This window comes from Melopsittacus undulatus, chromosome 4, assembly GCF_012275295.1.
Source record: "Melopsittacus undulatus isolate bMelUnd1 chromosome 4, bMelUnd1.mat.Z, whole genome shotgun sequence".
Taxonomy (NCBI): domain Eukaryota; kingdom Metazoa; phylum Chordata; class Aves; order Psittaciformes; family Psittaculidae; genus Melopsittacus; species Melopsittacus undulatus.
Genome location: NC_047530.1, coordinates 48082498 through 48097331, shown reverse-complemented (window position 1 = coordinate 48097331; position 14834 = coordinate 48082498). Strand labels below are relative to the sequence as shown.

Below are 14834 nucleotides of genomic sequence, written 5' to 3'. Positions count from 1 at the left end.
AAATGCTGGAAAGGTTGCTTAAATAAAAGATAAGATTCAGCAGATTTTGGCTCGTGTTACCCTCAGACGTAGGTTCTTTCTGCAAGAAGCACTCCCCCAGCAGGGGCTGGTGCTACAAAGCACTCTCATCTGGAGGCGTTAAGAAGTGATTTACACCAGCAAATATAGAGGTTGAGGTGGGACAGTTCCCAGCCTGCATCAGCTGGAAGGCCCAGGGGAACATTTCCCATACATCTCTTAGTAATGCAGCAGGCAGCTTCAGCTGAGTAGTGTTACTCTGTGCTGACTTGAAAGTCCTGTGTTAGGGAATGAGGGTCAGCTCGTACCAAGTTTAACCTCAGAGCCCTGACATCAGTGAGCTGCTGTGCAGCATGGTTTCTCCTTGCAGAGCCAGAGAGGAGCAGAGCTTTCCTGCACCAGCTTAGAAAACAAATGCAGTCAGGCACCCTGGGGCTCTCAGGACATTGCAGAAAATTAGGCCAGGAGCACTGGTGTTTGGCTCCTGCCAGTGCATCATTATCTGTTTGTATTAGCTTTGCTCCTTCTGCAGTTCCTGCTCCAAAATGCCTGCTCGCTTTGGCACAGGAATTGATATCATCTCCCATAAAGAAATGTCAGCAGTGCAGCTGCCTTCCCAAATTTTGCACTCAGATGAGTGACTCTGCTGCTTTGTCAGCATTGAGCTGAGTATGTCCCTTTTGGTGAAAATAAATTCTTTGTTCAGATAGTTTTTGGGCTTTGCTCATGAACAGAATGACCAGAAAGGCTACTGGTTAAATCCCATTTTTAATTATTTTAGAAAGAGTAAATGCTTTAAGAAATAGGCACATTCTCTACTTGTTCTTTCCCCTCCCTGACCATTCAGAAGTACATACTGCACCTATCGCTCTAGGATTAGGTGTTTGGCCACCACAGTGTTCCAACCGTGTGTCTGCCAGCAACAAAATACATGATTATGCACATCTCTTCTATTTGGCACCATTTCCACAGCGCTGAAACAGCCAGAGCATCCCTCATGCAGCCCCTGATCTGCACAGTGCATTAAATAAAGGTGCATCAGCTTTTCCAGGGTCTGATTCTTCTATACAGCCCTCAATAACCCCCACTGCTAATTCACAGCACATACACTGGCAGAAGAGTTTTCTTTTATATAATAAAACGCCAAATTCAACCATCGGATGGCATGTAGGATAAGCAACAGGCACAGGCCATTATATTGGGCAGGCAGAAAGATGGAAGACAAAGAGCCTGGCAGGCCAGCCCATCACTCAATACTTGCCTTGTCTCCTCACCACCACCTCCTGCCTTTCCTAAGGCACAGAAAAGTACATTCCATCCTGGCATACAGGCAGGCTGGGAGCCTGGGTTTGCACTGCTCCCTGTGGAAAATCACTTCTAACACATGACATCATGAGTAACCTTCTTTTTTTTTGTTTAACCCATATTTGCCTTTCAAAATTCCTCCTGTCACACTGATTTACAAGCCCTTGAAGTAGGCTAAAGACTTGGCCTCCCTGGGGACTGTTCCCTTTGGATGGTAACACCAGCCTGTCTCAGCTGTCCCTGAAATACACATTTGTACCTTTTAATCTCTTCTGGTAAGTCCTTCCAGCCTCTGATCATTTCATCACTCTTGTGTGACCTTTCCTTTGTCTTCCTGTGCTTTAGACTTGACTGCAATACAGCTGATTAAAACGAGAAATATCATCATGCTTGAATATGTGGCTGCTCCCCCAGGGCACCTCCTCCCACCCCTCCTTCCCATCTGCTGGTGGCAAACCAGGAAGCAGGGCTGAATTTGTGCGGCAGGGCTGGGCTGATCAACCTCTGCTGCTCTGGGCTGCGCTGCTGAGGGAGGAAGGAAAATGGAACCCCTGTCTGGTGATAAAGGCTCTCTGTGACCCCAGACTGAGACGGAGGTATGGGCATAAGGCACTGGCTTTGGCTGGCTGCTTCATGGTGGAGGAGAGTAATCACCCAGGGAAAATACTGCTGGTCTCTCCACTTGGTGTGCAACATGTTGCTCACCCTTTGGTCACAGGAACTTGAAGCATCCCTGACAACTGCACTGGGCAACTTCATTTGGCGCTATTTTGGGTTTGGGTTCTTGTCCAAAACTAGAAAAAATGAAGAAGAAAAAAAGAAAATTAACTCAGACTTAAAATTTCACTCCCTATTTAAAGACAAGACAATTTTTAAGCTTTTCCAATTTGCCTAATTATTTTCACATACAAGGAAAAACAGGGTGACTTTGTGGTTAAACTGTCAGGCACCACTGATTGCAAAGGTAAAAGTAGCCATGGCTATGTAATAGTAAATGCTTCATGACCTAGGCTTCATGCTCTAGTAGATAGGCAGGTACACAGATGCAAGACAAAATCTGTTGACTATGAAGCATCAGCCACAAGATAACGTCATGCAAGCTTCTGAAAGAGGGAATACAGACCCTTGCAAAATAGTTGCGCTCATTTTTGTTATACGTGCTTTTAACTTCAGCAGCTAAGTGACACACTGGCTCACAGCTGCTTCATTTAAAGTTTCATTGATCTTACTCCGTTGGGAGCTTATAATGAATACCAGACCCATATCCCTAATATTTTCTATGGAGACAGGCAGAAAGGAAATACCTAGAACAAGGCAAGCTTTCTTTGTGAAGCAGGGGAGGGAGGGAATCCTCCTCAAGCATTAATATCCCAATATCCCCCTGCTCCCTCACCAGACTAAAAAGGAGACACATAAAAGTATGTTTTTTTTTTTTGTTATGGAACCCAACAAAATAAGAAAAATATTTTGGACATTAAAAAAAAAAGGAATAAAAAAATAATATTTTGTGGGTTTTGGATATTTCAGAGGAAGCTGCAACAACTGCCCAGAAGGGCATCGTGTCTGGATGATTTGTTTCCTTGCATGTAAGAAAATGACTGCCCATTGCTCTGGCAAAGCAAGCAGTGAGCTCTGCGAACTGCAGGGAGCAGCCACAGAGATTTGTTTTCCCATTAGGTGGCCATTAGGGTCCACACGCAAATTCCACACCCTTGCATTGAAGGAATCAGCAGGGTTTTGTCTGACTAAGCAAGAGAAGCACCCACATTCCACCACCTAGGCTTCTGCCAAGGAGTTTCTGTCCCAGGCCAGGTTTAGGATGGCTTCTGACCCTCTGCAGATGGAAGTACTGGGTTAGAGCCCGTGGAGAGGAGGATGGCATCCTCAGAATGCCCAGGTGCTGATGGCACTACTGCCATGCCATGCACAGCCTCAGTGCAGCACATGGTGTCTGAAAGCAAAGCCACCACCATCTCAGATTTTGTCATCTCGAGAGGCTGTTGTGGCTCCGGTGTCCTAGAGTTGCATTTACCTGCCCCTTTCCAACTTGATTGCTATAATGGGTTGGTTCTCAGCTCACAGGGACCAGGACCAGGCCAACAACTGATAAACCAACCAGAACAGCAATACACTTTGTTCCCTATTGCACCAGTAAGCAAGAAAACTGAAGTCCGGTGCCTTGGAGGTATTCCAGCACCATGTGTCCCTGCATGCAGATCCCTTCCATGCTCCATTCAGTTGCATTTTTACTGCCTCGTTCTGAAATCCCTAATTTTGCTGCCAAAATGCATCAAAGAATAAAGCTAAACTTCTTGCATGACTGTTCCAGAGTCCCCACTGCTCTGTCTGAGGCAGGAGCAGCAGGGCCTCCGTTTGATTCCCCAGGGCATGGCCCTGACTGATTTATCTCAAACTCATTAGCCACAAGGCAGAATAAGAAGAGAGTGATTATGTAGCAGGTGCTGCCCTTGGCACTAGGCTTCCACGATGCTGAGAATCAATATCTCTGAATTAGCATTTCCGTCACTCCCTTTGGGAGTAGCCTGCGATGGAATAAAGGGGCCATTCCTCTGGGTGGCGACAGGATCACCGTATGCAGAAGAAACAGGAGCTCACAGCTAAGCAGAGGTCTGGAAGGAGACATGCTGAAGATGTCATTAAGAGTGTTTGTTTTGCAGCCTCTGGTATGAGCTGGGGAAGGTTACTTCAATCTTCTGTGCTTTGCTTTTTCCCCTCCCCATCAACACGGACAGCGTGGGCCTTCCCACCCACCGACATGCCACAGGGATAAATTCCCAATCATTCATCAGGCTGTTGAAAAAGCACCAGAGAAATGCTGAATGGTTTCAGTAACAAATCAACCATTTTAAGGCTTCCCAGAGGAAATAGTTATTGGAGCCAGGTTACGTGTACAAGGGGAAATACAGACTGTAGAATGGTAACAACTTTGTCTGCAGAGCTGAACCCAGGATCATAAATCTCTTGGAAGCAGCCGTTACAGGGAAATCTCTGCTGTCCTGCAGAGGTGGCTCATGGAGATGGAGGGAATGAATTCCTGCAGAAGTGCTGCCCTGCCCCAGCTGCAGGGAGCCCCACACTGCCCTGCAGCACCCAGGGATGGGAGCACTAGGTGGGAAACCCAGCGCTGTTGCACCCTCAGTGACAGGATTTTTGCTCCTGGCTCCCATGAGGCCTGACCAAAGGGGCTTTTTGCCACTTGATTTCTCCTCCCCAGGAAAATGCTGCTACTCCCAAACCTGGCCCCAGGTCTCCTCAGCATGAGGAGACTTCAAACTTGGGTTTAAAGAACATTCTACATTTTCTTAACATGGGTAGCACATTAGCCCTTCTAAAGGGAGGTCCTGCTGATGGGCACAGCCAGTGCAGAAGCAAACCCAGCTGTGTGCCAGCTGCAGCTCTGCCCAGCCCAGCCCCAGCCTTGCAAGCAGCAACCCCAACTGCCATCGACCTGTAAGGAGAGATGTGCTCTGCCACCACTAGCTCTCCAACCTGCCCTTCTCCCACCCCAGCTGCCTCTGAACCATGGGGAGGTGGCAGGAGCACACACACCTTGTCAGGCCGCAGCGGTAAAGGGAGGGACACCTACCTGCTGCCAGAGCCTCCCTGCTGCTCTCGGCCATGCAAAGCATGCTGCAGCAAACTGTGGCTGCCTTCTCTTTCCCTGAGACCATCAGCCCTGCAGTGCACTACTGCCCCTGCTGCAGGCTGCTCCAGGGCTGCTGGGTGCCATGGTCTGGTATGCTGTGGGGACAGCGAGAGCATGTAAGCCCTGTGAAGTGGGTCACCTGACCTCATCTGTGATCCACAGGCCTGGAAATCAAGCCCTGCTTGCCAGGCAGAGCTGCCAAACACGGTGTGGTCTCAAATGCCACCCCATAAAACAGCTACAAGGAGATGCAGATGGCACTGTAGAAGCAGACATGGAGACAAGGGTGTTTGTGTCCCGAATAACAGCATGTGGCACCACTCTGTGCCCTCTTGCCCCCAGATCTGGGCTTCTGTCATGGATGTAGCACAAAAAGCTTGAGCTGAGTCCCACGCACCCACCATGAGCTCAGTGCAGGCCAGATGACAGAGCTGCCAAAGGACAGCCACCTTATGCCAAGGTCTCACTGAGGGTTAAGGTGTGGAGTTTGCCGCTAAACGTGATCCTGCTGCAAAAGGGAACAGAATCAGCCCATTGTGTGTGCTTCTCCTTCCCTCCCCTGCATGCCAGGATGCCGGCTTGGTGCTGGGAGAGACCATTGCAGCTTTGCCAAGTACTGCAGCCAATGAGTTCTGGGGGCTGGTAGCCTGTCCTGGCCAGACCCTGCTCTATTTATTCCCTAGTGGCAGCACACACAAGGGACCCTCTGCACGGCCCAGGCAAGTGAGGAGGGATTGTGCAAACACTTGGTTTGCAAAGCACAGGGTTTGTTGGCACATAGCCTGCCAGCATTCTTCTGCTGCCTGGGGGGGGGAAACCTGCATTTGGTGACACCCTAATTAAAAACAGGTCAGAGGCAAGGCAGGATTCCAGCAAAGGCAAAGCTAAAGCAACATCAAGAGGTGATTTGATAATGCAGACCCACCACGAAGCTTTCCAATGGTGGTGATGTGGCATGCAGCAGCCAGCGGTGGCGAGGGAGCACTCCAGATGTTCTGGGTACTGTGGAAGAGTTAAAGCACGTGGCTGTGAACAGGGCTGGGAAATGCAGTTGTACAGAACATCCCGTCTGGGGGCCAGGCAGTGCAGTGCTCTGGCTGGCAGGATGCCTGGTGAGGGCAGGAGCCCATCTATCTCCTTCCTCAAAGCAGCTTTCTGGCTATGGGGAGGCTGCTTTCCTGGTGTCCCTGCTGCCCCAGCCTTCCTGCCCTTCTGTTCAGGATTGTTTCCCAGAGCACCCACCTCAGGCTGGCTTCCCTCAGGTGTTCCTCAATGCAGGCACAAACCAGAGGTGACAAATTATTTCCAATGTGTCTAATAGATAAAAGCAGCAGGACAACAAGAAGGGCACATTCCCAGCTCCAGAACTGCTGCAGCAGTAAATTATTCCTGTGAAAACAGTAATCAAAGTAATCCCTGGACTTCAAATGTGCCAACTGTCTGCACAGGCCACCGAGCTCCAGTTTTGCAGTGACAAAACTATAGCAAGATCAGCTTACTATGTGGGAATAAATCAAGGAATATATGGAAATAGGAGGAAGATAGATGTCACCCCTTCCCTTCTCTTAACCTGTCCTTTCCTCCACAGACAATGAGAATCACGTGTGAGTATACAAAAGTCTCATAACATCTCTAAGGACTTTACTTTGAACAAGTAGGCCAAAAGGATCCCCACTCTCCTTCCCTTTTACAGTGCCAACAGTTCTTAAAGGAAATGAGTGCTCAATAGCAGGCTTACCTCAGAGGGCAATGTTACCTTAGGTCTTTGAAGCAAAGCAAACCCTAATAGCAATAATAAAAGGGGCCCATTATGGCACTAACAGAACAGTGGGTGTCTGCTCCTCCGCAGTTTCTGCTCCTGCAGCATCCCAGTGCAGCAGAACTCAGCTACCTAGAAGAGTGAAGTGCAGAGCCCACACTGAGCCAAACCTCTGCACCTTGGCCTGCACTGTTTACACCTATAGATTTGAAAGATCTCTTCAGTGTCTCCTGTGCTGTCCTGCTGCCCACTTGGCATTAGTATTTCCCCAGTGAGAGCTATCTTCACTCAAAAAATATCCTCCTCTTCCTACATATATTGTACTCATCACGTCTCCATGATGAATTACATGATTATGTTCGCCTGTCCTTCCTCCCCAAAGTTCTCTCATGCCATACCATACATCATCCTTTTAAACCTTTTCCCCCTCCCCTTTCCCACTGTTAACAACTTGGCCAGTCTCTCCTGACTCACTGTTCCCAAGGGCCCCACCCTCGGATGGAGACACAGCAGCAGCCATCAGCTATTGCTGCCGCAGTCATCAGTGTGAGTTCCAAGCCCAGCAAGCAGGGGACTGTAAGAGAACCACACCGTAGTTGCTTCAAACACTCCCCAGACTGCATCTTCTCTGCTTACATCAAATCTGTGGGGTTGGAAACAGATGACCCTTGTAAGGCTGCACCAACCCGTACCTGACCTGCAGTGCTGCACTTGGCTCTGGGGTGCCAGCACAAGAGGGATGGGGAGCTGTGGGAAGGGCCACAAAGATGGTCAGAGGGCTGGAGCACCTCTCCTGTGAAGACACAGGCTGTTCTGGCTGGAGAAGGCTCCAGGGAGACATTATAGTAGCCTTCCAGTGCCTAAAGGGGGGCTATAGGAAAGATGGAGAGGGAGCTTTTACATCATCCTAATGATAGGATGGGGGAAAATGGCTTTAAACTGATGGACTTAGGTGAAATACACAGAAGAAGCTCTTTACAGTGAGGGGTGGTGAGGCACTGGCACAGGGTGCCCAGAGAAGCTGTGGCTGCCCCATCCCTGGCAGTGCTCAAGGCCAGGTTGGAAGCAGCTTGGAGCAGCCTGGTCTAGTGGAAGGTGTCCTTGCTCATGGCAGGGGGATTGAAACTGGTGAGCTTTAAAGTCCCTTCAAATCCAAACCATTCTGTGACTCCACAAGCCATATGTACCTACCCAGCTTAGCTTCATCCCGATCTTCACAGGGAAGGCACTGCACTGCTGCAACTGGCTCACTGATGGCCTGCCACATTTCCAGTCTACAAGGCCCAAGTGGTCAAAAGAAGCACACAAGAGATTACAGCTTCACTTCAAAAGATTTTTTTTAATTTAGAAATGCAGTTATATACATAGAACAATTAAATTAAACTTTGTACAAATATTAAAATACTATCTTCACACCCACTGCAATGTACAGGATACCAGAAAATATATAGAAAATAAAGCAAAATAAAACCAACTGAGTGACATCCTGCACAGCATCAATTATGGTTTTGTTTTTAAATCCCACATATATATGGAGTACCATTCTGCAAATAATTCCATAGTGGTGCAATTCGGATAAAAAGAAAACACATACAGGAAAGAAGATTAATGCTCAAAGGCAACCGATATCCCCTTCCATTTGCATCAGTAACCACCAGCACCCTACCCACCGCATCTCAGACATCTGCTCCACAGCCAACCTCACTTGGTTTCTTTTGGAAGGAAGCATATTGGAGAATCAACAACATTTCCCAGCACAGCTCAGTCACCTCCATCCTTGCTCACACGAGGACAGAAGCAGCAGCAGAGCTCATGGGAAGCATATGCGGACATCAGCAGAACCTGCTCTGGTGGGTACATGTAGCTGCACACCCCTGCAGGGGCCTGTTGGGAAGCAGTGCTGCACACAGGGTCCTGAGCAGAGGTGTGGGAAGCAGCTGCTCTGTCCTGGTGTGCAAGGGCAAGAGGAGGGGATGAAGGATTGGAGAAAGGCTTATTTCCTGTATAAAAATACAGCCTTAAAATGAAGCCTGCTCTAGGAATCCTCCCTGCGTTTCCAATGTGTATCAGAGACTAAAGGTTCCCTAAGTTCTTCTGCAAGCAAAGGTTTTCACAAAGAGCAAGTTTGATCTGCAGTTCCCTGGTAAGGACTGGAGGATGACGACAGGGTGAGGCAGGACGTGCAAAATGGATGGGGCTTATTGCATTTATATACAGAACCCAGAAAGTGACACTGATTTAATTAGTTATCTGGAGAGAGTAATAAGGCAGATTTTTTTCCTTTAAACAACTGCTATCGGAACAGTAACACCAGGTTTCACAAATGTGTTCTGAAAAGGTCAGCGAGGAAATCTGTGTGTCCAACCAGTTGGAAATTGATTTTTTTACACAGCAAGCATGCTGGTATCTGCTAAATCACCTAAATGAAGCATGAGCTTCCTTACAGCCCAGTCATGAATGCATAGCTCATGAGCCTGCAGCATACCTCTGTGCAGTTACAGCTTTTCGTTACCCCCCTCCTTGGGTTCCCTTTTCTTCACCACAAGTGATTTGGCCATCCCAGATGACTTCCAAGGGCTGAGCCTGTTGCTTTCTCAGCCCTACTCCTTAGTACTGACCCAAGTCATCCACTTCTGGGAGCATCTTAGGATGTTTACTCCTAGAACACGTGGGATAGATTTCTTCCTGACACTTCTCCCTGTGCTGAAAGGCCAAATAAAGGCTTCAGATGCATTAAACAGTTCACCACGCCAGAGCTGAAAGGCCAAGCAGAAACCTCAGGGGAGATGTCTGAGTGGTGAACAAGCAGCATGCTTGCTGGGTAAGCATCCTTCTACACAGTAAGTTCCCTGGTGGTTAAGAAAAGGGATAACAATGCATTAAGCTCTTCTCCTTCCCAAACTCCTTCAGTTTTAACTTGGCAACAACTCCACAGGCTGACATGCTACAGCACATCTCTCCTCCTGGCTTTGTTTTTCACCTCTTATGCAGTAGTAGTGGGGAGATGCAAGCTATTTAAAGCAAAACCACACAAACCCATCTCATCCACCAATGCTGCTGACCACCCTCCCGCAGGGCAGCTTCTCACCCAATTCAAGCTGGCTCACCCTCTGAGCTGAGCTTCAGCATGCAGATCCTGACTGGAGACTGTGTCAGCTTCACTTCCTGGTTCTCTCAGGCTGGTCCAGTTCTGCCACTCTTGGGCTGTAAACACTGAAGTAGGTTCAATTTTCTTCATTTTTTTAAACTATGCAATTGAAAGGGAGTAAGGATTTTTTTCTATTGTACTTTAATCGTGTCAGTTTCTGAAATGCCCTTCTTTAACGTATCAGACTCCAAAAATAACTGAAACCTTTAAAATAAGTGCTATTTTTTGTTTTCCCAGTGTAACTAAAGTGTTTTGATGTTCTTGAATATCCCACGATCAGCATGTACGAGCACGAGATGATTATGTCAGGAGTGTTAAATGGGAAGAAATACCTCCCTTTGAATTCCTCTGCCAAACACGGTGGGGCTGGGGGGGGAGGGAAAGTGGCTGTGGCCCCATCAGAACAAAAATATAGATTCAAAAACCCCAGTAATGTGCTGTGTTACACCCTGCAAGGCTGAGCCCTTGGGATCTGAGCCAAGATCCAGGCTGCACCTACCTACGGCAACAGCCAAAGAGGCCACTCTCTGCTCAGAGGTAATTAATGTTCCAAGACAGAGCGGAGCTCACCACTGAAAGATCTTTAAGCCTCAGCCCTTGCTCATATGAGACAGGATGGTGCAATTGAGGTTTTGTTGGGTTTTCTGATCGTTTGGGAGGGGTTTTGGGGGTGAGGTTAATTTTTATTTTTGTTCCTTTTTTTTTTAATCTCAGCCCAAAAGCCTTCCCGATCCTTCCCAACCACAAAATGAAGACAAACACAAATGAGTAGCAACTGCTTGATAATCAGGAAAGTGAGGCCTTGCTCCCTCCTCCCTCAAAAAAACCTCATCGAGCAGACATCTCTTAGGTTCTATTCCCCAGCCATTCTACCTCACTTCATCTGAAAATAAACACTACAGCTGAGAACATGGGCAAGAGGCCCACAAACCATTTTCCATGTTCTGGGTTGCACAGGTGCCTGGGGCCTGTTCCCATTAAGTGTTGCTGCAGGGGACAAGCTCTTGGGTAGGAGCTGGAAGTGTGAGCAGGGGTTACCAGCCAGCACACCAGAGACCAGCCTAGGAGCTGCTGGTTTACCCTCAGCAAGCCAACAGAAGTTGCCTGTTTATGGTGATCACAAGATCTATGCTTGCATATTTCCCTCCACCTCCGCACTTCCCACTCCTTAGTAAAGCCATTTCCCACGATTTCTATAAATGAAACAAAATTAAAGCACTCCCTCGTCTGTGCAGCTTGCTTCCTTCTCTTCCCCACCCAAATTGTGTTTTTCTCTCCCAAACTGGCAGCTGCTCACTCTACAATAGCAGAGAGAGGCAGGGTCATGCAATACGTGCTTTCTACTGGTGGAACAGGCTCCTGTCCAGGGGGAGGTCAGGCCTTGGGATCAGCCTCCAGATTCATTGTGGGATTCTCCCACCAATCTGATGGCAACACTAAGTTAGAGCACTGTCCCTTGCAGGACAAGAGGATGTACCCAAGTTCTGCACCTTGACTGCTGAGTGTCAGTTTGAGTAGACAGGACCTTAAGTGCATAGAGAGCAACTCCTTCTGCTCCAGCTTGGTTAGGTAGCAGGAAAGAAGCCGAAGTCTCATACGCTTCCCTCCATACTCCCTTCCTTACTACTGCACTCGCTCAATCCCTCTGTCCTGATAAACCAGTGAATGAGAGACAATTTGCCCAAGCTTAGACAATCTCCAAGGTAGAAGGTACAAACTAAATACAAGCTTTCCCATGGTTATTTTCTAAACTTCCAATAGCAGACGTGTAAACAACATTTGCCCCCTACGATGACTGAAGCTGAGACACTGCAGCCCATTGTAAAGGGACATGGGATTTTCACCATGCAAACTGAACAAAAAAATACCCAAACTACCCAAACGGAATTTATCAAATCCCTGTGTTAATGCAAGGTAAAATGAGCAAGGAACAAGTTTAAAATACTGTATTTTTAAATTAATAACGTCCCTCTAAAACAAGGATAGGGAAAATAGGATTTTTCCATTCACAGGCACATGCTGTCCCAGGTGTCCTGGGATTTAACAGTTAATCAGGAACAGGAGCAGTGGGTACAATGGGTGGATACTGTGGCTAATCCCCATTTCCAGGAACTGGAGCTAAGCCACAGTAATTTTATATATAAAGGTGTTGCATCACTTTTACCAAATACTGTGACCATATGTTCCTGGGGCAGCAAGGGTGAGGATGGTGAAGACCATATAAGCCAAAAGCAAAGCAGTAAAGACAGCATCCCTATTTACCAGTACATTACCACATGATGTGTAAGGCCATGACATTTTGCTCCTTCAACTAAAAAATTTAGCAGCTTCTCACAGGGCAAACACTTCCCTGGTTACTTCAAGGTAGTTACGACAAGGTACATGCATCTAAGAAGCCAACTCTTCTTGCTGAAACCAATCCCATGGAACAGCATCCAGACCTCCCTGGTGAAGAACCTTACAACCACCACAGTGTCTTTGTGACTGGATCACCTACCCCAGATGAATGTGGCTTCCTGCAAAATGAGAGTGCTGTTAACAGCAAACAGCATGTTCTGACGTGCTGCAGATAACGGTGGGGGCAGAGGTATACATATTTTCGGATTTTCTTGTCCCTATTACCAGAACTTACAATAATCTTCAAAACCTAGGTTCAGGAATAAGCTATGGTGTCCTCTGGCACTGCTGTCAATGCAGCCAGCCTTCCCTCGCAGCAACAGGCAACTGTGCTGTGTTGAGAAGACTTTATAAATGCTGTTTACTCCCAGCCACAAGGAAGGAGCCCTTCTTTGTGGGCCTGCTGAAGCCCATTAGGATACAACAGCAGGCTCTTGCTGTATGAAGCTAGGAAGACAAAGTAATCTCTGGGACGGCAGCTAACCAGGATTCAAGCACCAAGGTACCTAGTGTGGCTGGAAAGGTAACCTGGGATTGCACCAATGGCACTAGGCATTTACTACCTATGGCATTTTTTCTCTTGATATTTTCTCTCTTGACATTTTCGAATACCTGAACCACTTCCAGATTAGATCTCAAAGTAGAGATCTGACCTAAGGAACCTCAGCTTTAGTGCAGAACCACCTTAACTGAAAAAGCTTTGGGACACACAGCTTATTCAGAACAGCAGGGCCACAAATCTGGTACCAGTTTTGATATCTCAAGTAAATGGGGCTAACTCATAGTTAACACAGGGCTGGTTAACTGAAAGTCCCTTCCTTCAAGCTTTCTGGGCTCTGCTGACCACTCCAAGGCTCTTCTACAACCTAACACCAGGAGCTGTTCTGGCACCAGAACAGAGCTGAAAGGGTTGTTTTGGTGGTGGTACAGTCCCAGCTTCTAGAAACATGGCATGATCAAGTGGGCTGCACAGGTAGAAAAGGAAGAAGGAGACACAAGTGATCTTCAGGAATGGACTCCTGTGGAGACGGTTTTGAAAAGGGGGCAGAGGGCATTCCTACACGTTGGACTTCTCAGCCTTCAGCGCTCTAGCAATTCTCAATGAACTGTTATTGCACAGCTAAGTTGTCACACAGCCCATCTCATCTGAGGCGCTTCTGGACATCACAAGCTGCCCCTTAACTGGGATCCCTCCCGAGCCCAGCTTCAGTCCCAGTGAGGCATTCTGTCCTGCCCTATCACAAAGAGGATGCCAGAAGAAGAGCCTATATAACATATGTACGTATATATAAACTGTCTGCACCCAGTGAGCAAGCGGCTTTAGCCACTGCTCTCTGGGCAGCGGAAGGGCTAGAGAGGCTGATAAGCTGCAACAAGCCGGTGTGAGGAGGAGAAAGGCACAAGAAAAGAGCAGCTCTTCAGAGACTGCTGTCAAACATCTGGCTGGGGAAGAGGAGAGCTCAAATCCACTCTGTTCCTTGAGCCCCTGATGCTGATGGAATGGGGAAGCCAGCACTGCACCAACTCCACTGGTGCATCCAGGAGGCAACCTGGCGACATCCTTTGGATCTTCAGCTGAGGGCGTCTCTGCTTGGAGGTATCCAGGGCACAGCTCACAAGGACGGGGAAGGCTGCACAGAGTGCTTCTGTCCTGAAGGCAGGGGGAAGGGAAGAGGAAGAAATCCAAGAGGAGAAGGCTAGACAAATACAGCAGGCCTCATGCTTCCTTCAATAAGGGAATATCTGAATGGTGGGGAGAGAAAAAGAAAAAGGAGTCAAACTTCTGCAGTTCAATGACAACAGAAAAACTACTGTTGAAAGCAAGAAAGGCTCGTGATAATACAGTCTTCCTGTCAACATACCACAGCAGAAGGGACCTCTGGAGGACTGCCTCAACCTGCCCCTGCCAGCTCCAGCCTTGAAATATCTTAAATGACAGCAAGCTCCATCATGTCTCTGGGTGCCCACCTGGGTCCTGCACTACTCTCCTAGCACAAAATGTTTTCCTAAAGCCCACCTGAATCTGTCAAACTACAGCCTGTGGCCACTGTCCCATGTTACATCAACTGGCTGAGAAGAGTTTGGCTCCACAGTCTTTTCACCTCCCTGAAAAGTAACTGTTGGCTTGGCCCTTAGCTGCTTCTTCACCAGAGCAAAGGAGCCCAGCTCCTTCAGTCACTCCTCACAAGCCCCTGTCTATCTTGGCAGGCCTCCAACAGAGCCTGCCGAGTTTCTCCACATCTCTCTTGAACTGGGGGTCCCACAGCAATATGCAGTATTCCCAATAAAGCCTCACCAGTGTTGTTTAGAGGAAGATAATAATTTCCCTCGGGAATGACAGTTTCCTTCTTTCCCATAACCTCAAAAATCTTTTTAGTTCCTCAAAATGTCCAAGGCATGTTTCTGACTGTGATAGGGATGGTTGGAAATACAAGAAACACACTTGCCCTTATCTAACTCGAAAAAAAATGCAACCTCATCCAGTAGCTTCATCTTCTTCATCCTTGAGCCATAAGCACAAGCTTTACAGTCTCCTGCTG

The 14834-nt window shown here is 47.8% G+C and overlaps 1 protein-coding gene across 9 annotated transcripts in view; it reads right to left on the bottom strand.

The window, feature by feature from the left end:
- Positions 1-8068: 8068 nt before the first annotated feature.
- The window catches only part of SUSD6 (sushi domain containing 6), an 82926-nt gene continuing 76160 nt past the window's right edge, over positions 8069-14834 (bottom strand). For all 9 annotated transcript variants that reach the window (XM_034061851.1, XM_034061852.1, XM_031049051.2 and 6 more), the window contains one exon: positions 8069-14037. In XM_034061851.1, the coding sequence (XP_033917742.1) occupies positions 14012-14037 (26 nt within the window). In that variant the 3' untranslated portion in view covers positions 8069-14011. The remainder of the gene's footprint in view (positions 14038-14834) is intronic.